Consider the following 26,255-nt stretch of genomic DNA (forward strand, 5'->3'; position numbering starts at 1 on the left):
AGCAGATAAACCAAAATATAAGAACAAAGAAGCAAGAAAGGAAAAGCCTTGGTATCTTTGGGAAAGGAATGAATAAAAACCAGTCAGGCTGGTACCTAATAAGTAGAGGGAGAGAGTGATACAGATGAAGGGATGGAAAGAGATAAAACAGGTAGTATGTTGGTCATGTAGGGCGTTATAGACCCATAAAAAGTTCATAATTCATTGGTAGGGGATGGAGGGAGGAATGAAATATTAAAGTAAAAGTCCACTTCAATAACTATCACTAGAAAAAAGGATTTTGCTTAACTATACTATTTCTACATCTATGGCTTAGCGTATAGAAGAGAGTGTAGTAAACTCAAACTGAAGTGACCAAGTTGGCTGATAACTTCCCTGGAGTCCTGTATATGCCGCATTCTCTTTCTTCTGATAACAAACTTTCCAGTCCATTGGCCACAAGGATGGATGTGTGACAGGCTGGGCCAATCACAATCACCTATCACCCTCTGGCCCAGGAATAAATGAAACAGAGCCACAGTCTTACATCTACAAAAGAAACCAAATTTGTAATTTAAATATCTTGCCACAAAGAAAACTCTAGGCTAAGGTGGATTCAATAGTAAATTCTATCAAACATTTAAGGAAGAAACAACACCAAGCCTGCACAAACTCTTTCAGCAAACAGAAAGAACTCATTTTAATGGTGCCAGTCTTACCCTTCCACTAAAACCAGGCAAAAACACTTCAAAGAAAAGAAATCTAAAGATATTCTTCATAAGCATAATGTAAAGATCCTTAAAATAAATCCAGCAATATATAAAAGGGATAATAAATATATAATAAAGGGGGGTTATTCTAGGAATCAAGATTGGTTTAATGTTTGAAAATAATCAATGTAATTCACTATACTACAGAAAAAGAAAAAAATCTGATCAGTTCAACAGATTAAAAGATATGAAAAAATTCAACCCCATTCAAGATAAAAACTTTTAGCAAGAGAGAGCCTAGAAGGAATGACACTTCGATAGCAATAAGCCTATCTAGCACCCAGATTTTAGTTTCTGAACCACTCTCCAATAAGAGGAACCAAGGCTGGTTGGAGAAGTGGCTGGTTCTAGAGCCAAGGCAGGGAAAATACAAGATGAGCCACAAACACTGTCGTGCCAGATAGTACAGGAAGTGCTCAAAAAAAGGATGGGGCATGTCAAATGACAGAAGCTAATCTGCAGGAGCTCCCAATGGCCAAAGGTGAAACAGTTTGAAGAACAAAATAATGATAGTGCTGGATTATAACCCAGAGTATAAAATAAGACTGAGTCTACCTGGTAATAAACAGTACCGTAAAGTACACAAAAGCACAACCACTTGTAGAGGATGCACGCATGTGACAATGTACATCAGACACGTGAACTAACTTACGTGATTGGACATGCGAACGCAGGTTCGCGTCTTTGAAAGTTCACAACTTGAAGGTTCGTATGTAGGGGACTTACTTATTGTTTCAGCACCATTTGTTGGAAATATTCTCCTTTCCCCCATTGAATTATGCTGGCACCTTTTGTTGGGAATTAATTGACCACATGTTAGTTGGTTTATTTCTGAACCTTGTTCTGTTCCATTAACCTATATAGGTCCATCTTATGCCAGTAGCTTACTGTTTTGATTATTATAGCTTTATAGTAAGTCTTGAGTTGAGATGTGCAAGTACTCTAACTTTGTTTGTATTTTCTGAATTTTTTGGCTCTTCCAGGTCTTTTGCATTTCCATATAAATTTTACAGTCAGATTGCAAAAAAATATGCTGGGAACTTAAATAAGATTACATTGAATCTATAGAACAATTTGGGGAGAATTGCCATCTTAACAGTAGGAAATCTTCCAACCCAGAAACATGGTATGTTTTCCATTTATTTAGGTCTCCTTTAATTTCTCTTAGCATTTTATGGTTTTCAGCATAAAGGTCTTGCACAAATTATATTCAGTTTACTTTAAAATATTTCCTATTTGGGGATGTGTTATAAATGGAATTAAAAAATTTTAATTTTCTAATTGTTTTTGCTAGTATAGCAATAGAATTTATAATTATATATAACCTTTCATCCTGTGACCTTGCTAAATTTACTTACTAATTTAATAGCTTCTAGGTAAATCCTCTGGGATTTTCTATTTATGTAATCTTGTTATCTGACAAAAATAGTTTTATTTCTTCCTTTCCAATCTGTATTCCTTTTATCCCTTTCCTCCCTTATTGCACTTGCTCCAATACAATGCTATAAAATGTGGTTAGTGCAAACATTCTTGCCTTGTTTTATATTTTAGAGAGAAAGCATTCATCCTTAAGTCTGATATTAACAGTTTTTGTACATGCCTTTAATCAGGTTGAGGAAGAACCTTTTCCTTCCTATTTTGCTTATGGTTGTTTTTCTGTTGGTTGGTTTTTTTAGCTTTTTAGTTTGAAATAATTTTAGACTTACAGAAAAATTGCAAAAAATAGTACAGAGGATTCTCGTATACCCTTCACTCTGCTTTCCTAATGTTAATGTCTTACATAACCCTAGTACAATTATCAAAATCAGTGAATTTAACATTAGTACAAGAATATTAACTAAACTACAGACTTTATTCACCAATTTTTCTACTAACGTCCTTTTTAACATCTTTATTGCAGTATAATTGCTTTACAATGGTGTGTTAGTTTCTGCTTTATAATAAAGTAAATCAGCTATACATATACATATATCCCCATATCTCTTCCCTCTTGCGTCTCCCTTCCTCCCACCCTCCCTATCCCACCCCTCTAGGTGGTCACAAAGCACCGAGCTGATCTCCCTGTGCTATGCGGCTGCTTCCCACTAGCTATCTATTTTACGTTTGGTAGTGTATATATATGTCCATGCCACTCTCTTACTTTATCCCAGCTTACCCTTCCCCCTCCCCGTATCCTCAGGTCCAATCTCTAGTAGGTCTGCATCTTTATTCCTGTCTTGCCCCTAGGTTCTTCTGACCATTTTTTTTCTTTCGTTTTTTTTTTTTACTTTTTAGATTCCATATATATGTGTCAGCATAACGTCCCTTTTTATGATCCTATTCAAGATCCTATATTGCATTTAGTTGTCATGTCTCCTAAGTCTCTTTCAGTCTGTGACAAAATGGCCTAACCTTAATTTGTCATGAGAAATATCAGACAAACCCAAGTTGAGGGACATTCTACAAAAATAACTGACTAGTATTTTAAAGTGTTATGTTCATGACCTTATGCAGCTTTAGCAAGAATACCATACAGTGATGTCAGGCCCTTGAAGTATCATATCAGGCTGTATATCATGTCAATATGTCTTATTACTGATGTTAACCTAGACTGCTTAGTTAAGGTGGTGTCTGCCAGGTTTCTCCACTGTAAAATTACTATATTTCCTATTGTAATTAATTAACGTAGGGGAAGATGCTTTGAGAGTATGCAGGTACCCTGTTTCTCCTCAAAATTCCCACTAATTTTAGCATCCATTTAGTGAATCTTTCTTTCCCATTATTACTGTGCTGTTTACCTACTGATTTTCTATTTCTATCAGTCCTTGTACATTTATTAATTGGAATTCTATAAGAAAGAATATTAGGAGCTTTAATATTCATATTTATAGCAGCTTTATTTGTAACAGCCCCAAACTGAAAACAACCCAAATATCCATCAATGGGTTAATGGATAAACAAATTGTAGTATAGCATCATAAAATGGAAAGTACTCAGTTAGAGAAAGGAACTGACTACTGATATAAAAAACATATAGGGGCTTCCCTGGTGGCACAGTGGTTGAGAGTCCGCCTGCCGATGCAGGGGACACAGGTTCATGCCCCGGTCTGGGAAGATCCCACATGCCGCGAAGCGGCTGGGCCCATGAGCCATGGCCGCTGGGCCTGCACATCTGGAGCCTGTGCTCCGCAATGGGAGAGGTCACAACAGTGCGAGCCCACGTACCGCAAAAACAAAACAAAACATATAGATGAATCTTAGAAACACTACGACCTCTCAGTTCATCCCTCCACTGTTTTCTCTTGCTCCCCATGAGGCTGCCCTTTCAGGGGCATGAGTAAGGCCTGTAATCTGGGAGAGGGTTTGTAGACAGGCAATAAATGAATGATATTTCTAATATATCTACATGGATCATTTATCAGGAATGATACAGATTGTTTTTTAAAAAAAGATATGATCATAAGGTTCAAGTTTCATCTTTTCCCAAAACCTTTTCTTATGTCGACTTTAGTGAATACCTACTCATCCTTCAAGACTCAAATCAAATGCTTTATTTCTATAAAGCCCTTTCAGAAGCTTTAGAGTTAATCATTCCCTTTAATGTGATACTATAGTGGTATGCACAAATGTCTCCATACATTAAACTTAATTACAATGCACTGTAATTACCTGTTAACATTTCTGTTCTGCCCCCCGACTCCCATCCTAGGGGAGCTCATTAAAAACAGGGCAGAACGTCACTAGGCTTTATCTCTCCTCTATCTCCAACACCCAGTACAATGCTTTCCACATTGTAGATGCTCAACAAATGCTTGGTAAAACAATGAAAATTGAATATATATATACACCACATCTTCTTCAACCATTCATCTATTGATGGGCACTTAGGTTGTTTCCATATCTGAGTTATTGTAAATAATGCTGCAATAAACAGAGGGGTGCATCTATCTTTTTGAATTAGTGTTTTCATATTCTTTGGATAAATACCCAGAAATGGAATAGCAGGATCATATGGTAGTTCTACTCTTAATTTTTTGAGTAATCTTCATTCTGTCTTCCATAGAGGCTGTACCAATTTACATTCCCACCAACAGTGTATGAGGGTTCCCTCTTCTACATACTCTTACCAACATTTGCTATTTCTTGCCTTTTTTATAATAGTGATTCTAATAGGTATGAGGTAATATCTCAATGGATAAAGAAGATGTGGTAAATAGATATACAATGGAATACTATTCAGCCATAAAAAAGATAAAATATTGCCATTTGTGACAACATGGGTGGACTTTGAGGGTATTATGCTAAGTGAAATAAGTCAGATGGAGAAAGACAAATACCATAAGATTTCACTCATATGTGGAATATAAAAAATGCAAACAACAACAAAAAACCAAAATAAATGAACAAACCAAACAAAACCAAATACACAGATACAGAGAACAGAGTAGAGGTTACCATAAGGGAAGGGAAGGGGAAGGTAAAATGGGTAAAGGGGCTCAACTGTGTGGTGGCAAATGCAAACTAAATTTTTGGTGGTAAGCAAGCTGTAGCATATACAGAAGTAGAAATATAATGCTGTACACACAAAACTTCATTATATAATGTTATAGACCAATGTTACCTCAATAAACAACAATAACAACAAAAACTGATACAAAAAATTATATGTGCATTCAGATAAATGCAAAGAAACAGATGGAATGCAACTGGAATTTGAAAACTCCTATCTAAAAATGAAGCTTAGGAATAAATAAACCACTTACTATACTAATGAAAATCCAATGAGCAATAAATGAAGGGCATGATTTAAAAACACACTCTGAGCTTTAACAGATAATCAGGGTTAGCTGATAGTTATTTACTCCTACATACCATTTTGGCATTGAAGGGCCCCAGAGGGCTGGAGTCTCTGTCACCTAGCTCTAGGCACACAATTCTAGTTACTAGTCTACTTTTCTGTTCTAATACTGCTACAGGCAAGAATGGCTCAATGTAATTTGAGAACTGGTCTACTACATGTCAGGCACTGTACTAGGCAAAACCTTTACACATTATCTCTAATTTTAAGTGTTTTAACACTGCAAAGTAAGAATTCAATTTTCCCCATTTAAGACAGTAGAGAGTCAGAGGGTTTAAGTCCCTTGCCCCCAAATTTACAGTTCACACCAGGATTTAAACTCAGATCTGTTTGGCTTCAAAACCCATTCCCTATCTATTACACCAATTTAAGGAATAAATCCATTAAGGTATCTTAGTCAAGATAAAAGTGGCAAGTTAATAAGAGGAAAAACTAAAATGTCTATTTATATGTTCTTATGATGTGATCCAACTAAATGAAATGATAATTTAGAAACTGACATATTATGTAATATTTTAAATATTTTGACTACTTTGAAATACTGCCAAAGGTCTGTTTAAAATGTCAAGAATTTTTAAGGTGATGTGCTTAATATAACCAGTCTGCAATTCCAGTTGTAATCATGCCATTCCTACAAATCAGAGTACTTCCATGAAAACAAACAGAGCCTCTAAGTATGGATGAAATTCCTCAGCTTACCTTCTTAGCTGGGTCTATATAACTTCAGAATTTGTTCCTCTTTCTTCAACTCTCTCATTAATTTTATTATTCTTGGCAATATAAAAATCTCACCAGTTGGGCTTCCGTGGTGGTGCAGTGGTTGAGAGTCCACCTGCCGATGCAGGGGACATGGGTTCGTGCCCCGGTCCAGGAGGATCCCACATGACGTGGAATGGCTGGGCCCATGAGCCATGGCTGCTGAGCCTGCGCATCCGGAGCCTGTGCTCCGCAACGGGAGAGGCCACAACAGTGAGAGGCCCGCGTACCGCCAAAAAAAAAAAAAAAATCTCACCAGTTGCTTTTCCTATAAATTTTTGAATGAAAATTTCAATTTCTTTCAATTTCTCTTTGCTAGGTCTTCTTTATAGCTGCCATCTCTGGGGAGGAGGAATTGTTGTTATGATGCATGTCAATGACAAATAACTGGGCTAATGTGACAGGGTAGATGACAAAAAAGTTTCACTTGGTGGATTAGCTCTAATTAATTTCTGCCTGGAGAACACTATGTAAAGGATTCTGAGGCTACATTAGAAGGCAGCCAGGAAGGAAACAAAGAGTAGTAAGAAAGGCAAGTGGAGAACCAGTAAATTTCAGTGTTACAGTGGCCTAGGTTTTCAAGGAGGGAAGAGATTAAGAGTATCAAGTGAGGCAGAGCAGTCAAACAATATTAGATTTGGCCTTCAGGAGCTCATTGATGTTCCCAGTGACAACATGCTCAGTAGACTGTGAGGGAAGAAGTCAATAGGCTAAGGAGGAAATGAGTACTGACACAGAGACAGCAAGTGTATTCATAAACTAGAAAGACAGAGCCAGTATAGAAGATGACTGAAGAGTAAATTAGCTGAGGTAGCAGGTAAGGACAGAGATAGAAGCCAGACAGATGTATTAGCCTTCCCAGGAAAAAAACTAGTCCTCTAAAAACTACAGGAAAGGGGTAAAGAAGGGTATTCCTGTATGTGAATTTGTACTAAGGAGAAAGAACCTTAAAAATTCAATGAAGTAGGAGCTAAGGACCTCTCTTTTGGCCGTGCTGTGGCATGTGGGATCTTAGTTCTCTGACCAGGGATCGAACCCGCGCCCCCTGCACTGGAAGCGCAGAGTCCTAACCACTGGACCACCAGGGAAGTCCTGGTAAATTTCTTGAAAAGAATGAGAGAGACAAGTAAACTGGGTCAAGCAAGCAAAAGGTACTGGGCAATGCTGAATACTCAGACGAGGTTGGAAATAATGAATCTAAAACAAAGTTAATCTGTACATTGGGTGTTTTCTCTTTAACCCTTAAATAGAGGTGTAGAACAGTAGACTGTGGATTGGGTTGGCATTTTACTAGGGTACAGAAAAAGACAGGAGCACAGAAAAGGCCAAATGTTGGGAATATTTCAGTTGATCAACTATGAGATCCAAGCTAGCGAGGGTAGGAGAGGTTAAAGGTAAGAAGAAAAATATAAAAGAGAAGCTAGTGACGCTGCAGATAGTCTTCGAAGAATAAACTGTGTTGGTCAGAGTGAAATGTTAGAGTTGAAGATTTTTGAAGTGGTAGAATCACAGATGAGAAGATGGAGGCAGCAGCCTTGGTAAAAGGTGGCTAATTTTCACGTGGAGGTGATGATCACTGGCAGTAAAGAAGTCCAGCAAGAGGCTAGTCTCATTCTATTTGTGTATACTTATGTCCTAATCCAAGTTTCTCACCACTACTCTGAAATTTGTCAACTTCATTAAGGTAAATGTGGAAGACATGTTTTATTCAAAATGACAAAATTCTTCTAAAGAAAAAGCTGTAAAAACAGCAATAATACAATCAGCCCCACACCCTTTAAACTAACTCAGATACTCCTTTCAAAAAGGAAAATATAAGGGAGCAACGAAAGAGAACAAACATATAAAGGAAATTAATCTAAACAGCAACCAAAGAGCTCACAGGAATGCATCCACAGTACAGCAAAACACAAACAGTTACAAGCTTGACACTCATTCAAAGCCAGCATTTTCTTCTGACATACTGAAACTCAGGGAAAGGCAAGTTAAAAAAAAAAAGCTAGGGGCTTCCCTGGTGGCGCAGTGGATAAGAATTTGCCTGCCAATGCAGGGGACACGGGTTAGATCCCTGGTCAGGGAAGATCCCACATGCCGCGGAGCAACTAAACCCGTGTGCCACAACTACTGAGCCTGCGCTCTAGAGCCCACGAGCAAGAACTACTGAGCCCGTGAGCCACAACTACTGAGCCCACATTCCACAACTACTGAAGCCTGAGCACGTAGAGCCTGTGCTCTCCAACAAAATAAGCCACTGCAATGAGAAGCCAGCGCACCGCAATGAAGAGTAGTCCCCACTCGCTGCCAACTAGAGAAAGCCCACGTGCAGCAACAAAGACCCAATGCAGCCAAGAATAAATAAAATTAAATCTTAAAAAAAACAATGAAAGCTAGCTTATCCACCAAATAGGAAGAGAAATGACTATCTTCTGTAAGATAAACTGCTACAAGATAACATTTATTTTTAGACAAAAAGAATATTAAGAAGAGCTTTAAAAGCAATTCATTACAAAGTCAGTTCTTTTTAAATAAAGTTTACCATTCATTTATAAAAACTGCTTTACTCTTTTTCAAGACAAAAACATGGATTTGTGTGTGTGTGTGTGTGTGTGTTACGTGGGCCTCTCACTGTTGTGGTCTCTCCCGTTGTGGAGCATAGGCTCCGGACGCGCAGGCTCAGCAGCCATGGCTCACGGGTCTAGCCGCTTCGCGGCATGTGGGATCTTCCCAGACTGGGGCACGAACCCGCGTCCCCTGCATCAGCAGGCAGACTCTCAACCACTGCGCCACCAGGGATGCCCAAAAATATGGACTTTTGAAGCAAGTTGTAGAAATTTACATTAACATGAAAAAATATTTTATGAAGAATCAAATAAAAATGTAAATATGCTTTTTGCCATAAAAAGTATGACCCTACTGCACAAAATCAAATGAGTTACCTGAGTTACTGAGTAGTTTAAAAAAAAAACACCTTTATTCATGAAAGATCAAACTAAAAAGTACCCTAACAGCAAATCTGGCCTCTTCATTACAAATGGTCTTGCTGCAATACATAATCTCTTGCTGTCCATTTCACTTTTAGGTTAATTTAACTATTACTTTTTCTTCTTTTTAAAAAAAAATTTTTTTTGCCACTCCATGTGGCTTGTGGGGTCTTAGTTCCTGGACCAGGGGTTGAACCTGGGCCCGTGGCAGTGAAAGCTCACGTCTTAACCACTGGACCACCTATGCTTCTTGTGCTTGGCTGTTTGACCTATGTTTTCTCTAATGAAAATATATTTCTTATTTAAAAAAAAAAATCTATTGCCTGAGAATTTTCACCTATCTTCATGGCATGAGTTAGAAAAAAATCAAGTAAATGTTCCTGAGAGCACTGGTAGAATATGCTACTAATGGGACTCTAAAGTAGCAAAACTTTAGAGGGAATTTTGACAATACTATATCAAAAGCTTTAAAAATGAATATATTTTTTAATCCTACAATGCCAATTCTAGGAATTTATCATAAGGAAATAATTATGGATACATGCAAAGACTTCAGTATGTACAATAATAAAAACTAGAAATAATCCAAAAGGCCAACACTCATTAGGTTACATGAATTATGGTTTATCTGTATTATAGGATATGTAGACTACTAAAAGTTAAAAGAACTATTCAAAAACAAACAAAAAAAATTGTCAAATAACATGGGAAAAGGCTCACAATCTACTGATGAGTAAAAAATGGTATCGCATCTGTACTGATAAGTGTTTCAAACTGTCTTTTCTGTGTTGCTGAATTATTATTCATACTTTCTAAAATGAGTACTATAAAAAGTATGTACAGCTTTTATGTTAAAAAGTTATTCTAAAAAAATTCTTCCTCAAAGCACTTAGCAAATGAAAGAGAGACAACACTGAAAAAGAGAAACTTTTTCATATCACTATTACTTTGTATATACGTTAGTCCATAATTTTTTATTATTTTATTACTTAACAAGTATTTGTAATTTACACAAAATATTGATTTTTCTAAAACATATTTGGAAGCTCTGTGCTTTAATACTGAAAGCAATGACTAAACTCTTGTTATTGAGATTAAGCCTTAGTGTTAACAATTCCCCTCATTTATCAGCTCATGTTTCACTCAACTTCATCCTGCCTCAGTTTCTCTCTGTATGGAGTAAGCACATACTAACTTCTCACAAGAATGCTGAAAGGAATATATGTAAAGTATATCATACATAAAATCACCTGGGAAACAAAATGGTAAATACCTTTTGATTGCCAATTTTCTTATCATTTTTATAACCCTAAACAAATTACTTAAGCTGTGTGCCCCTGAACTATTATATTTATTTTCCTGTAAAATGGACAATATTAAACTCCTGAAGGGTTTTCTCTGAATTACTAAAATGAATGCAAAACTAAAATTTTTCATATAAAATTTATAATAAAAAATATGTTCTGAAATAATGAAATAAAGAATATCAATTTATATAATAACTCTGGTATACTCTTTTCAGCATCAAAACATCCTTAAAGTAATTAAACTATTGCATTTCTGTTTAACTTCTTTTGGGGTTGATAAATATAAAAATGTTAATGCAAGTTAATATTTATTTTTATGCTACTTGAGTGTCTTATTCCTTAAATTACTCTGTACCCCAAGAATATATTAATATAGTTTTGGATATAACGCAAAATTCTTTTTATGGCGGTCTCTATCAAATACAAAAAGAACTACCAAAGCTATAACTATAAACTAAACATACTCTAGGAAAGGCTGCCCCCTTGTGCCAATCAGTAATATTTAACATATTAAGAAATAACTTTCTGACACTAGAAGCACTCAGACTTCTACTAAAAAGGTCTTGATTTTTCCATGTTCTGATTTCAACAGCTCATATTTAAAGTGGTAATCTTTAAAGAAAAACAAATTGAACAGCACATTAAGCTCATATGGACATGACTAATTTATGACATTCAGCAGCAAATATCAACATAATTCATATCATTTAACTATCATGGATATTAGCTGCTCAAGTGCTTAGAGGCTGAGCTCAGAGAGAGAAGTAATTTTCTGATCCTTAAGTTCTATAACAAAATACAAAGAAAGTAATTAAAGAAACCAGTGTATTTCAGAAGGAAAATAGATAAAGCAGGGATAGAGTATGGTGGCTTGTTTTTATACGTGTGTGTGTGTGTGTGTGTGTGTGTGTGTGTGTGTGTGTGTGTATCTTGTTCATCCAAGTTTTTAGGTATTTTCTTCTGAGTTCTTGGGAGATAAGATATTTTCTTTGAATTTGATGTATGGCCAATTACCCTTTATAAAGCTTCTTGACATATATAAGTGGTATCAGGCCATTCAAACATAAGTCAGTATCAATATTATTACTATTATTATTACCAGTAATCTATAGTAGTGGACAAAGTATTACAGCAATAGACTCACTAAAGAAAACAAACATTAAGGCAATAAAAGACATATTACAGGTAACAAGTAATGAATGCATATTTTGTATATCTGATAGCATCATATTGTTCCTAATTATGGTCAGAACAGTTGCAATTCTATTTCTACCCAATAGGATCATTAGAAGAATTAAATGAATTAGCATTGATAAAGCACTTAATATAATAAACACCATAAAATGTTTGCTATATATGTAAATAAATAAGTAGGTACTATATAGTATGCATTTTTTCAATAATACCTACTTTCGAAGGTGGTCATGTTCTTTCAAAAATAGTTCAGTTCTTCTGTTGTTTACTCCAGACCCACTTTTATATGACCTAGAACAAAATTAAAGAAAACTTAAGAACATTTTTGGTACATGTTATAAAAAAGGATTAAATGATTGACTCAAGTAATATCCAAAGTGGACAAATTGAGCCTCTCCATAGTTTTGAATAAACAATTAAAATGTATAATCCTTTTCATTTCCTTCTAAAAGTAGCATCTATCATAAATAGATAAATATGAATGGCTCTCTAACTTAGGCCTAAGAGTTTATTATTTTTCACCAAAATAATCCAACATTCTTAAACAAAAATCTTACTTTTTCCTTTTTTTGATTTTATATACATTTATTAATAACTCTTCTAAAAGTGTTTATTTTGTATCAGTTGCCAAAAATTCCAACTCACTAAAAGTACATGAAAAGAGAATATACATTCATTCGTTTATTCATTAACTCAGCAAATACTTATTCAACATTTGTGAGGTACCAGACATTAAAATAGTAAAACATGCTACCTAGCCGCAAGTTGGTCATAGACAATTTAGAGAGGTACATAAATTATATAATTGTAATTCAGTGTAATAGGAACTATTATGATAATAGTTATATACAAAAGAAGAGAGTGGTCATTTCTATAGGGCAGGAGGTAGATTAGAGAGACTATGAGAAATACAGAAACATTCTTAAAGAGAGAAAATCCTTAAAGGGTACCCTGTAGAACAAGTGATAATTTAGTTATAAAAAGTGGAAGATTAGTCCAGGAAGGAAGGAGAGTGTGTGCAGCATCATGAGGTGTGGAAGAACAGAGTGTCTTCAGAAAACTTTGCATTGTCCATCTTGAAGAGTAAGGTTTGGGAGGATACTGTAAAAGATGAGGAAAGCAGAGGCCTTTAAAGCCATTACTTTTCCTTTCTTTGTCTATTATCTCCTATATCTTTATTTTCCCCAAGTGAGAATAATACTTTGTTGGGGTTTTTTCTGTTTTTGTTTTTTTGATTTTTGGCTGCATTGGGTCTTCATTGCTGCGCACGGGCTTTCTCTAGCTGCAGTGAGTGGAGGCTACTCTTCGTTGCGGTGCTCGGGCTCTAGATGCACGGGCTTCAGTAGTTGTGGCTCTTGGGCTTGGCTGCTCCGCTGCATGTGGGATCTTCCCGGACCAGGGCTCGAACCCGTGTCCCCTGCATTGGCAGGCAGATTCTTAACCACTGCACCACCAGGGAAGTCCGGGAATACTACTTTGGATGGATTACTACACAGCACATGGGGTGGGGAAGCTATTGAAATGGAATGTTTCCCTTCACAAGGATACACGCAGTCCATCAACCGAAGCCTAAGGAACACAAAAAGGAAGCTAAAGATCTGCCAGTTGTGGCATACTTAAGGATTTCTATCCTGGTCTTAAGTTCATTACAATTTACTAGAAAATGCTTTGTATCATTACTATCAACACTTACACGTTTCGGTTCCTTACTTACAAAGTATCAAGAACAAAATAAAAAATTTAAGTAACTGCACATACACCGCAGTAAGATAAAAGAGGGTCATGCTGCTAAAACTGAACCACTAGCCAAGAGTAGGGCTGATGTGCAAAGTGCAGTGGGAAAGAAAACACCAGGAAAAGCAGCATGATATAACCAAGAACACACTGGACTTGGAAGACTGATGACTAGCCAGTTAACCTTAGATAACTCTTAATACCTAGTTTTATAAAATGGGACTAATAATTTATATCTATACCAAAAGATTATATGAGGCCAAAAAAGAGAGAATATATGAAAAAGCAGTGTGTAACTGCAGAAAAAAATTCTTAAATGTCAGTTATTACTACTGTATCTCATTTCACTAATCATATTCTGCCATGTATTACACTAATTTGAGTATGTGACTTACTCCCCTCTAGCATCTAGAGGGCCATGCTGATCTTTTCATTTCTACCTTCTACTGTGACTGACATATTATCTTACTCATGGTTGGTAATCAGGAAATAGTTTAGTAAATGGATGAACATGTTTCTTTTATGATCATCTTTTAGAAAACAAGTTATTACATTGGAATGTAGTCTAACAATTCCCACAAATTGCATGGTAGTTAAAAGCCTACACATCAAAGGCTGTCCGCTACACTGATTCTCAACGCATTCTTTAAAATACCTATGTAAATAGACTATACAGAAAACAGACACAAGACTTATATATGTGCCAGAGAACTAAAAATATTCCAAAATTCCTAATATGGCAAAAAAGTTTCATTTTTTTCACTCCTATATGTTATACAAAGTACATATGACTAAATATAAGAAACAGATAAAACACAGACAAACAATAAAAATTAATTTTCCAAGGTAATTTCTGGAGGTAGAAACACAACTGGTAACTGGATAATCCTGGTTTAGAGTTTTGGACAAAAATTTTGCATGGGATGAATATTAAATGACCTCTCCTGCAAAACTGTCTTACTGTTACAACAAAATAAAGGAACTCTAAGAAAATGTTTATCAGAGTACACATGATATATATCAGCTCATGATATGGTAGCACACATCACAGTTCATGAAACATAAGTATCATACTTATGAAACTTAAGCTTATCACAAGTGAGACAATGATGGGCATCAACAGATGGTCCAAAAGTGCAAAGTCTGCTGCTTTAATTAGATGCCCAATGGATTTAACCCTGTCAGTCATGTACAGCTGTGAAAAACATTTTGAAAATGTGTATAAAATGCTAGAATATATTATTAAAGGTGAGGTAAAGGAATGGAAGAAAAGAATACATTTTTTAAATTATGGCTTAAGAGCAGCATAAAAATGTTGGGAGTCTTTAAATAATTTGACTAAAGTTATGAGTCTGTATAAAATCTGGAAAAAACAGATTTCAGATTCCAGGGAAGTAAAGGCTACTTTGATAGCTACCTAAGTATTGATATGTAATTGTTGGGGCAAGGGAGAGGGTAGGGGGATAGACGGTAATCAGGAAGGGAAACACGGACAGCTTCATTTATTGGTAACATTATAATGCTTAAGGTGGGTGGTAGGAGATCAGAGAAGAACTCACGAAGACATCATCTAAACTGGACTTTGAATTAAGACAGGAAAGTCAAGGTTGGCAGGAGCCAATGATAAAACTAGGGGAAACTGGAGATAAGACAGCAAAGTAGATTAGGACTATACTGGAGCAGCAATGTTTAAAGAACAGTGAAATGGGAATTAGAAACCTTGAAATCTAAACCATGGTTCTGCCACTCAATTTGCTGTTAATCATGGATATAATCTAAATCTGATTCTGAATAAACATCCTACAAAAAAATATAAAAGGTAACTTACTCAATATCCTTTCGTACTGATCCCATGAGATTCTCCCTTTCCCGTATTGCCACAAAGTTTGCTTTGGTTTTATGGAATTCATGTGTATAATCCTGCAATCAATCAACATCTAGAATCAACACTAGCTAACTATAAAATTTCATCTTATTGAGCCAGTTATGTATTGTTATATTACAAATTTCTGCCCAGAAAACTGTTATTTAAGAAATCAAATTGCCAAGAGGTAAAAATAACATTATAATCACTTTCCTGAAGAGTGACCAACTTCTTTAAAATGAAAACAATTTGGAGGTAGGGTAACAGTGCCACTAAATCACTATCCTTTGTATCCCCTAGTACCTTGTCTTATGGGGCAGAATTGTAAAGAAAAAATAATTCTCAGATAACATGACTTCAAATAGCCTAGGATAAAACTTAAGAGGCTCCTTCTACTCATCAGTGTACCCAATGGGGCTTATTTTCAAATTTCACCTTTTTGGAACTCCTGCAGAAATTTAATTCCTAAACTAATCAAAAGAAGAACAGAAGAGAGTTGTAAAGAATAAAATAATTTTAAATATTTTCCTTTCTTTTTCTACCATATTTTTAAGTTGCTAAGGGGATACTTTTAAAAATTCAGATCAGTATATAAAAAAGATAAAAAACATAACGCCACCTCCCAGAGAGCCCTTTAAAAACAAAAATAATACATGAACATGGGGTACCATGAACTAAAAGAACACCAAAAAGAACAGAAGTAAAAACCATCTTGCTCCACAGTTCTTAATATTATGATCACTTTCTTTCAGTTTCTTTCAGGAAATATGTTTTTGCATATATGAGTTTATTATTTCTTTCATTTATGATAAAGAAATCATACTATATTCTGCTGCAACCTTATTTTTTGTAGTTCATAAAGTATGAAGTAATCCTTCCATATCAGCAAATTGAAATCTACATTCTTTTTAATATTTAATAGTTAATTTTTAAATTATGACTATAGTAATTTAATAAATTCTCTACTGATAAACATTTTAGTTGCCTTTTTTTTGCTGTTAAAAAGTGCTTCAATAAACATTCTTGTGTATATATTTTATTGAACTAAATGTATTTAAAGGGTAAATGCCTAGCAGAATAACTGGGTCTAAGAATCTTACATGAATTTGATAGTGTTAAAATACCTTCTAGAAAGACTACACCAACTTACATGCCCAGCAAATGGATGAGTGCCCATTTTTCTACACTCTTGCCAACAATGGGTTACAAATGCTTCAATATTTGCTAACTTGACAGGTGAAAAATCATATCTCATTTTTTTTTCCATATCTCATTTTGATTTGTATTTTTTCATTTGGGAATGTGGCTGACCATATTTTTACGATCTTGGCCACTCATTTTCTGTAAACAAGTTCATATCCTTTGCCCATTTTTCTACTGGGTTGCTTTTTTCTTATTTCTGTTATCTCTGTATATTAAGCAAACTAGTCATTTATTATAGTTTCTGGTATCAGGCCTTGCTTAGGGAAGTCCTTTACTACCCCAAAATGTACAATTTCACCCATGCTTTACTCTGAAATTTTATTGTTTCTTTTTCTACATATAAATCTTTGATCCATTTGGAATTTACTCTGGATAGGAGGAATGAGATAGAAATTGAGGGGTTTTTCCCCTCAAATAATTAGCAAATTGTTACAGCTTTATTTATTTTATAATCCCTCTTTTTTCCATTGATTCAAAATAGCACCTTTATCAGAAAGTAAATTTTCATGCATGTTTGAGTCTATATATGAACTCTACTTTATTCGTCTACTTTTTCTCCAGAATCAAACTGTTTTAATTATTCTTTTTAACAGGTTTTAAAAGGTGGGAGAATTAGGCATCCTTTACTACTTATCTTCATTTTCACATGGGTTTTTTTCTTGGTTATTCTTATATGACTATAATTCCAAATAAACTTTGGTGTCATTTTGCTGTTTTTAAAAAAATGAAACAAACAAAAACCTCTGCTATTTCCACTGGGATAAGATTCAATATATAGGCTGATTTAAAGAGAAATCATCCCATCCAAAAGCAGAGTAAGGGCTTCCCTGCTGGCACAGTGGTTCACAGTCTGCCTGCCGAAGCAGGGGACATGGGTTTGTGGCCCGGTCTGGGAAGATCCCACACGCCACGGAGCAGCTAGGCCCGTGAGCCATGGCTGCTGAGCCTGCGCGTCCGGAGCCTGTGCTCCGTAACGGGAGAGGCCACAACAGTGAGAGGCCTGCGTACCGCAATAAATAAATAAATAAATAAATAAGCAGAGTAAACCTTCTTTTATGTTCCTCAGTAGAGTTTTTTTTTTTTTTTTTTTTTTTTTTGTGGTATGCGGGCCTCTCACCACTATGGCCTCTCCCATTCGGAGCACAGGCCCTGGACGCACAGGCTCAGCGGCCATGGCCCACGGGCCCAGCCGCTTCGCGGCATGCGGGATCCTCCCAGACCGGGGCACGAACCCGTGTCCCTTGCGTCGGCAGGCGGACTCTCAACCACTGCGCCACCAGGGAAGCCCCTCAGTAGAGTTTTATACATATAAATCCTATACATTCTTATTAAATTATACATAAAATTTTTTTATAGTTTCTTCCATTGTACTTTCTAACAGATTACTGTTTGTGTGTAGGAAAACTACTTGCTTTTATATATTAATTTTATAAGTCATCAACTTACTGAATGTTTCCAATTTATTTTTAGTTAGTTTTCTTGGTTTGTATTAGCTATATAATCTTATCATTACCACAGAATACAGATTTTGTCTCCCTTTTCAGTATTTATATCTTGTTCTTTTTATTGTGTAACTGAACAACCAAGGACTTCTAAACAATGTTAAACATCTATGGTGACTGTGGGTATTCCTGTCTTGCCTTTTTTTTTTTTTCAAATATATTTATTTATTTACTTTTGGCTGTGCTGGGTCTTTGTCACTGCACATGGGCTTTCTCCCGTTGCTGCGAGCAGGGGCTACTCTTCGTTGCAGTGTGCAGGCTTCTCATTGCGGTGGCTTCTCTTGTTGCAGAGCACAGCCTCTAGGCACACGGGCTTCAGTAGTTGTGGCATGCAGGCTCCAGTAGTTGTGGCATGCAGGCTCAGTAGTTGTGGCTCGCGGACTCTAGAGTACAGGCTCAGTAGTTGTGGCACATGGGCTTAGTTGCTCCACAGCATGCAGGATCTTCCTGGACCAGGGATTGAACCCATGTCCCCTGCATTGGCACACGGATCCTTAACCACTGAGCCACCAGGGAAGTCCCTCCTTGTCTTGTTTTCTTTTTTCCAGTGGGAAAGCTTTTAGTGCTTTATTATTAAGCTTTATGACAGATTTTAATCTGATGTACACATTTTTGCATTAGGTAAATAAAGTATCCTTCTAGTCCTATTTTTAACAAGTTTTAAAAATTAGAAATGGTTGAATATTTTCAATATTAAAAAATTTGGGGACTTCCCTGTTAGCACAGTGGTTAAGAATCCACCTGCCAATGCAGGGGACACAGGTTTGAGCCCTGGTCCAGGAAAATCCCACATGCCGCGGAGCAACTAAGCCCGTGCACCACAGCTACTGAGGCTGCACTGTAGAGCCCGCGAGCCACAACTACTGAGCCTATGTGCCACAACTACTGAAGCCCGTGTGCCTAGAGCCTGTGTTCCACAACAAGTGAAGCCACTGCAATGAGAAGCCCACGCATTGCAACGAAGAGTAGCCCCTGCTCGCCGCAACTAGAGAAAGCCCGTGCACAGCAACGAAGACCCAACGCAGCCAAAAAAAAATATTTGCCTTCCTATTTGTACCACTATATTTTTAACACCTCCCATGTAAATCTTTAAAAGTTTTTTCATTTTATTGGTATACTTTTTTTTTTTTTTTTTTTTTTTTGTGGTACGCAGGCCTCTCACTGCTGTGGCCTCTCCCGTTGCGGAGCACAGGCTCCGGACGCGCAGGCTCAGCGGCCATGGCCCACGGGCGCAGCCGCTCCGCGGCATGTGGGATCTTCCCGGACCAGGGCACGAACCCGTGTCCCCTGCATCGGCAGGCGGACCCTCAACCACTGCACCACCAGGGAAGCCCCATTTTATTGGTATACTTTTAATATTTTTCTCAAACAATACACTAAATATAGCAAATTACTTCTCTTCCATGTTATCTTCAAAGCTTGAAAGTATACTCTAAACCACCATATGACTGCTTATGCGTGACCACTGGCTATTTCACTGTTTCAGCTAGCTAGCAAGATCTTCCACAATAAAGTATACTTACCTACTGATGAATATTATTCAATTTTACCAGGCAAAAGCAAGAGCTGCTAACCATTTTCAGAATTTTATAATATCAAGAAAAAAAAAGTAAAACAGGACAAACTTCTATAGCATGGCATTTATCCTCTTACAAGATTTTTCCCTTCGTTCCCCTACATACATGTGAACACATTCTATTCATAGAGTAAAAAAAACCCCTAAAACTTCCTATAATAACATAAAAATCTCAAGCCCAATGTACTACCTGCAATATGTCTCTATGTCGCTGTAATGTATGCATCAATGCTGCATTCAAGGAGGGGACACCGGCACTGTTGGTATATTCTGCCATTTTATCATTTACTCCTGTAAGCTAAAACAAAAAAAAAAAAAAAAAAGAAAGAAAAAGAAAACCAATAAAAATATTTTAGAAAGCACTGTAAAGAGATAAAAGTAAATTATATGCCTATATGCCTTTCTGGCTAACAGCAAAAAACAAAACCAAGAAGAAAGCAGGCAAGGATTCAGTATTTCCCAAAAATAATCCATAAAGGCTAAAATAACATCCATAGGACCTGGGAATGGCTGTCATCAAAATTCAAGTGGCCTGGGGAGGCATACACCTTGAATGAAAGGGTGATTTCAATAAATATGTCTGCATTAATATAATCTAGTACCATATCTAACAGGTACGCAGTTATTAGCAAAACAGCCATTTAACAGAAGGTACTTACCCTTGCCAAAAGCTGTTCAATCTCAATCGCCATAGTTTCAAACATTCTGTCTTGGCTTGATCCATTTAAAAGGGGTGTTGTGTCAGAGCTGAAGAGAAGTTCAAATAAAGAGTATCCATTACTTAAACCTAATCCTTTAAAATATACTTAAAATAATAAGGTAATTATTCTTAAAGAGGTCAAGTGGAACCCCAGAGACATTCTTTTTGTTTCATAAGAAATTATAATTTTATAGAAGTTTTTCTATAAAGATCACACATCCTAAATATTAAATTCAGTATAAAATATAATTGAATGTAAGACTGTCCCAAGCTTTAATACATCCAATCTTAATAATGCAAAGAAATTCTAAATGCTTGTTTACTGTTTCCCAAATGAAAGTAACTTAAACTATGGCAGTGCCCAATTAAATGCTGTATCTAAAGGAACAAATTATGTGAAATAAAATTGCAGACCTATGTAGTACAGCATCTAAGAAGAGCCATAAAATGTATTACAAATTATGTTAGCTCTGTGAGGAATAACCTTTAAAATTTTTACCTCAATTATGGTTCCTGAGACCTTAATTTAAGTTCTCTTTTCCTTCTATGACTCTTTCCAAGAAGAAATAAAATTGAGATTTAAACAATCCACAGATTGGATAAATAGTTATTAAATAATCAGGAACTGGCTTTAAGTCTAATGCAGATAGCCACATCCAGCAGGGAAGTTTTAATACCAATCCTTTACATTTCCACTTATATTACATAATTGTTTCTGTTTTGCTTTGCAAAAATGTATTTAACTGTCTTCTGAAATCTTAATAGTCAATCCTAACTTTTTACAAGTGAAACTATGTTTGACAAATTCAAATTCTAAAACCCCGTGTCTTGAAAGTTTCATTTGTCTCTTCTGAAAAACCATTAACCTTCATTAGGTCCCAAGTGGTATATACTATCATATGAGCAGCTGCAGCTCAATACTGATCTTAGTTATACTGAACACAGATAAATACCAGGAAACGACTATGCTCTCCAACCTGACTGAAGACTTTTTCTTGCCCTGTGACAGTTGCTTGGGTGCAGTAAATGAAAAGATTAAATAACCAGTTTAATGGTAAATTTACCTTAGCTCTTTCCCTTTTCCACATACACATCTACAGCAATAGTAACAAGCAGTGAAATAGCCAATAAGGAGGATTTTTATTTTAGGATGTTTAACTAGGTCCAAATTTTTATTTCTTTAAAAATTTTAATTTATTTGCCTTAAAACATCTCATTCTTGATCATGTGTCAGAGCCAACCCAAGGTTCTCTGCTTATCTCAGAACATGCCCATGTGAAATGCTCTATATACTACTAATACAGATCCTCCCCTACCAGAAATAAGAAAAAGAACAATGGGCCAATAACATAAGCTTCGTCAGGAGGAAAACTGCCTATGTCTTGCTCATAGATATATGCCTATCACTGAGAATAGTGCTTGGCACACAGTAGATGCTCTTTAGATACTTGTTGAATGGACAAGGAGGCAATCTCTACACTCACCATTCTCAGGGAGGTATGAGTCCGGGGAAAAGGTCAAAAACATACTCTCCACAATACTAAGATTCAGTTAAATTTAATTCATTTTATAAGTACATGGTGATTCATAAGACCATAAAGTTCTCAAAATACAAAAAGTAAAAAAAATTACTCCTGAAAGAAACTTCTGGTCGTCACTGAGTTTATTCATTATGATGTGCTTTCAACCTGGGCAACAAACAAAACTTTAGAATGCACATTGGATCTTGGTCCTCATGGCTCTAGGTTTCTCATTAAAAGGGACAGTGAGGCTGAAGTAATTCCACAAACTAATTTCCAATTTGTTGTAGAATTTCTGAGGGAATGTTCTTGAACAGTTTCCCTTTTAAAGGAGTCATAAAAGTACAGGCATACCTTAGAGATATTGTGGGTTTAGTTCCAGACCACCACAATAAAGCAAGTATCTCGATAAAGTGAGTCACACTAATTTTTTGGCTTCCCAGTGCATATAAAAGTTACGTTTACAATTTACTGTAATCTATTAAGTCTGCAATAGTATTATTCTAAAAAACCAATGTACATATCTTAGTTTAAAAATACTTTATAGCTAAAAAATGCTAACCATCATCTGAGCCTTCAGTGAGTAATCTTTTTGCTGGTGGAGAGTCCTGCCCTGATGTTGATGGCCGCTGACTGATTCGGGTCCTAAAGGCTGGGGCAGCTGGGGCAATTTTAAAAAACAAGACAATACTGAAGTTGCTGAATTGATGGACTCTTCCTTTTGTGAATGGTTTCTCTGTGGCAGGCAATGCTACTTGATAGCATTTTACCCACAGTAGAACTTCTTTCAAAATTGGAGTCAATCCTCTCAAACCCTGCTGCTGCTTTATCAACTAAGTTAATGTAATATTCTAAATCCTTTGCTGTCATTTCAACGATCTTCATAGCATCTTCACCGGAAGTAGATTCCATCTCAAGAAACCATTCACCTTTAAGAAATTTATTTATCTACAGGAAACAACTCCTCATCTGTGCAAGTTTTATCATGAGACTGCAGCAATTCAGTCACATCTTCAGGTTTCACTTCTAATTCTAGTTCTCTTGCTATTTCCACCACATTTGTAGTTATTTCCTCCACTTAAGTCTTGAACCCCTCAAAGTCACCCATGACGTTTGGAATCAACTTCTTCCAAATTCCTGTTAATGTAGTTATTTTGACCTCGTCCCATGAATCATGAATGTTCTTAATGGCATCTAGAATGGTGAATCCTTTCCAGAAGGTTTTCAACTGACTTTGCCCAGATCCATCAGAAGAATTACTATCTACGGAAGCCAGAGAAATGTATTTCTGAAATAATAAGACTTGAAAGTTGAAATTACTCCTTGATCCATGGGCTACAGAATGGACATTGTGTTAGCAGTCATGAAAATAACATTAATCTCATCGTACATCTCCATCAGAGCTCTTGGGTGCATTGTCAATGTGCAGTCATACTTTGAAAGGAATCTTTTTTCCTGAGAGTAGGTCTCATCAATGGGCTGAAAATATTCAGTAAACCATGTTGTAAACAGATGTGCTGACATCCAGGCTTTGTTGTTCCATTTATAGAATACAGGCAGAGTAGATTTAGCATAATTCTTAAGGGCCCTAGGATTTTTGGAATGGTAAATGAGCACTGGCTTCAACTTAAAGTCACCAGCTGCATTAGCCCCTAACAAGAGAGTCAGCCTGTCCTTTGAAGCTCTGAGGCATCAACTTCCAACTATGAAAGTCCTACATGGCATCTTCTTCCAATAAAGGGCTGTTCTGTCTACACTGAAAATGTGCTATTTGGTGTAGCCACCTTCATTAATCACCTTAGCTGCATCTCCTGGATGACTTGCTGCAGCTTCTGCATCAGCACTTGCCGCTTCACCTTGCTCGTTTATGTTATGGAGACGGCTTCTTTCCGTAAATCTCTTGGATCGACCTCAACTAACTTCACGCTTTTCTTCTGCAGCTTCCTCACCTCTCTCAGCCTTCACAGAATTGAAGAGTTAGGGCCTTGCTCTGGATTAGGCCCTGGCTTAAGGGAATGTTGTGGCTGATTTGACCTTTTATTCAGACCACTCAAACTTTCTCCATATCAGCAATAAGGCTTTTCACTCTCTTATCATTCATGTGTTCACTGGAGTAGCACTTTTTAATTTCTTTCAAGAACTTTTCCTTTGCATTCAGAACTCGGTTGTTTAGCACAACAGGCCTAGCTTTCAACTGATCTCGACTTTCAATATGCCTTTCTTACCAAGCTTAATCATTTCCAGCTTTTAATTTAAAGTGAGAGACGTGCAACTCTTCCTTTCACTTGAACACTTAGAGGTCACTGTAGTTATTAATTGGTCTAATTTCAATACTGTTGTGTCCCAGGGAATAGGGAGGCCTGAGGAGAGGGAAAGAGATGGGGGAAGGACCTGTCCACGGAGGAATCAGAACACACATAACATTTATCAATTAACTTTGTCATCTTATAGGGGTGCAGTTTGTGGTGCCCCAAAACAATTACAAAGTAACATCAAAGGTCACTGATCACAGATCACCAGAAGAAATATATCCTAATAATGAAAAAGTCTGAAATGCTGCGAGAATTACCAAATGTGACACAGATGCACGAAGTGAGCAAATGCTGTTGGAAAAATGGCACCAACAGACTTCTAAACACAGGGCTGAAACCTTCAATTTGTAAAAAAAATGCAATATCTGTGAAGCACATAGAACAAAGCGCAATAAAACAAGGTGCGTCTGAATTAAGATCGTGACACACAGAGAACACAGGAAAAGCATCATGTAATCGTATCTCTTAACAGTTTGGAGTTTTAAAATTGTATACTCGCTGGCATAGTCAAATGGGAGACTTAAATTCAGGAAAAATGCTTTCTAGTGATAAAATAAGTTTACTCATAGAAAAGAATATTCCTCATTCTCTTCACCTGTTAAATAAAGGCAAGCCGAAAGCAATGCATTGCAATCAAGCTATGTGACATGCCAATAGCTTACTTTTAGCTCCTAAAGTCAATATGTTGGCCCTACTATCTTTAATTCTTTAACCATGTGACCTTGTAAAAAGAAGCAACACTGGCTATAGTACTGAAATAAGACTTTTGTTGGAATGTACACAGAAAGGTTTGGAGCATGGGCTCAGGATATAGAAAGATCTGGTTTCAAATCCAAGCTCAGTTTTTATTATTACTAGCTGAAAAAATATACCACCTACCACCAATCCTCAAGAAGGTATGTAAAATAAGTAAAAATGTTCCCAGCAGCCTTTATATAAAGCTCTTAAAAACAGGACCTGAGGGGGGACCTTGAAGATGGCGGAAGAGTAAGACGCGGAGATCGCCTTCCTCCCCACGGATACACCAGAAATACATCCACACGTGGAACAACTCCTATAGAACTCCTACTGAAGGCTGGCAGAAGACCTCAGACCTCCCAAAAGGCAAGAAACTCCCCACGTAACTGGGTAGGGCAAAAGAAAAAAACAGAGACAAAAGAATAAGGACGGCACCTGCACCAGTGGGAGGGAGCTGTGAAGGAGGAAAAGTTTCCACACACTAGGAAGCCCCTCCGCGGGCGGAGTCTGCGGGAGGCAGAGGGGGGGGTTTCGGGACCGCGGAGTAGTGCACAGCGACGGGTGCGGAGGGCAAAGCGGGGAGATTCCTGCACAGAAGATCGGTGCCGACCAGCACTCACCAACCCGAGAGGCTTGCTGCTCACCCACCGGGGCGGGCGGGGCTGCGAGCTGAGGCTAGGGTTTTGGTTTTGGACGGAGCTCAGGGAGAGGACTGGGGTTGGCGGCTTGAACATAGCCTGAAGGGGTTAGTGCACCACGACTAGCCGGGAGGGAGTTCGGGGAAAAGCCTGCACCGGCCGAAGAGGCAAGAGACTTTTTCTTCCCTCTTTGTCTCCTGGTGCGCGAGGAGAGGGGTTTAAGAGCGCTGCTTAAAGGAACTCCAGAGACGGGCGCGAGCCGCGGCTAAAAGCGCGAACCCCAGAGACGGGCGCGAGCCGCGGCTGAGGGCGCGAGCCCCCGAGACGGGCGCGAGCCGCGGCTGAAAGCACAAACCCCAGAGACGGGCGCGAGCCGCGGCTGAGGGCGCAAGCCCCCGAGACGGGCGCAAGCCGCGGCTGAAAGCGCAAACCCCAGAGACGGGCGCGAGCCGCGGCTAAAACCGCGGACCCCAGAGACGGGCGGGAGACGCTAAGGCTGCTGCTGCCGCCACCAAGGGGCCTGTGTGCGAGCACAGGTCACTCTCCACACCCCTCTTCCGCGGAGCCTGTGCAGCCCGCCACTGCCAGGTTCCCGGGATCCAGGGACAACTTCCCCGGGACAGCGCACGGCGGGCCTCAGGCTG

At 37.5% G+C, this 26,255-nt stretch overlaps 1 protein-coding gene across 2 annotated transcripts in view; it reads right to left on the reverse strand.

Annotated features, from left to right (window-relative positions):
- The window catches only part of GOSR1 (golgi SNAP receptor complex member 1), a 58,348-nt gene that overhangs the window by 21,897 nt on the left and 10,196 nt on the right, over nucleotides 1-26,255 (reverse strand). For both annotated transcript variants that reach the window (XM_032615943.1, XM_032615942.1), the window contains exons 3-6: nucleotides 20,363-20,450; nucleotides 19,894-20,001; nucleotides 15,387-15,478; nucleotides 12,041-12,115 (exon numbers count right to left, since the gene is read on the reverse strand). In XM_032615943.1, coding sequence (XP_032471834.1) covers nucleotides 12,041-12,115; nucleotides 15,387-15,478; nucleotides 19,894-20,001; nucleotides 20,363-20,450 — 363 coding nt within the window. The remainder of the gene's footprint in view (nucleotides 1-12,040; nucleotides 12,116-15,386; nucleotides 15,479-19,893; nucleotides 20,002-20,362; nucleotides 20,451-26,255) is intronic.

This window comes from Phocoena sinus, chromosome 20 (assembly GCF_008692025.1).
Source record: "Phocoena sinus isolate mPhoSin1 chromosome 20, mPhoSin1.pri, whole genome shotgun sequence".
NCBI classification, from domain to species: domain Eukaryota; kingdom Metazoa; phylum Chordata; class Mammalia; order Artiodactyla; family Phocoenidae; genus Phocoena; species Phocoena sinus.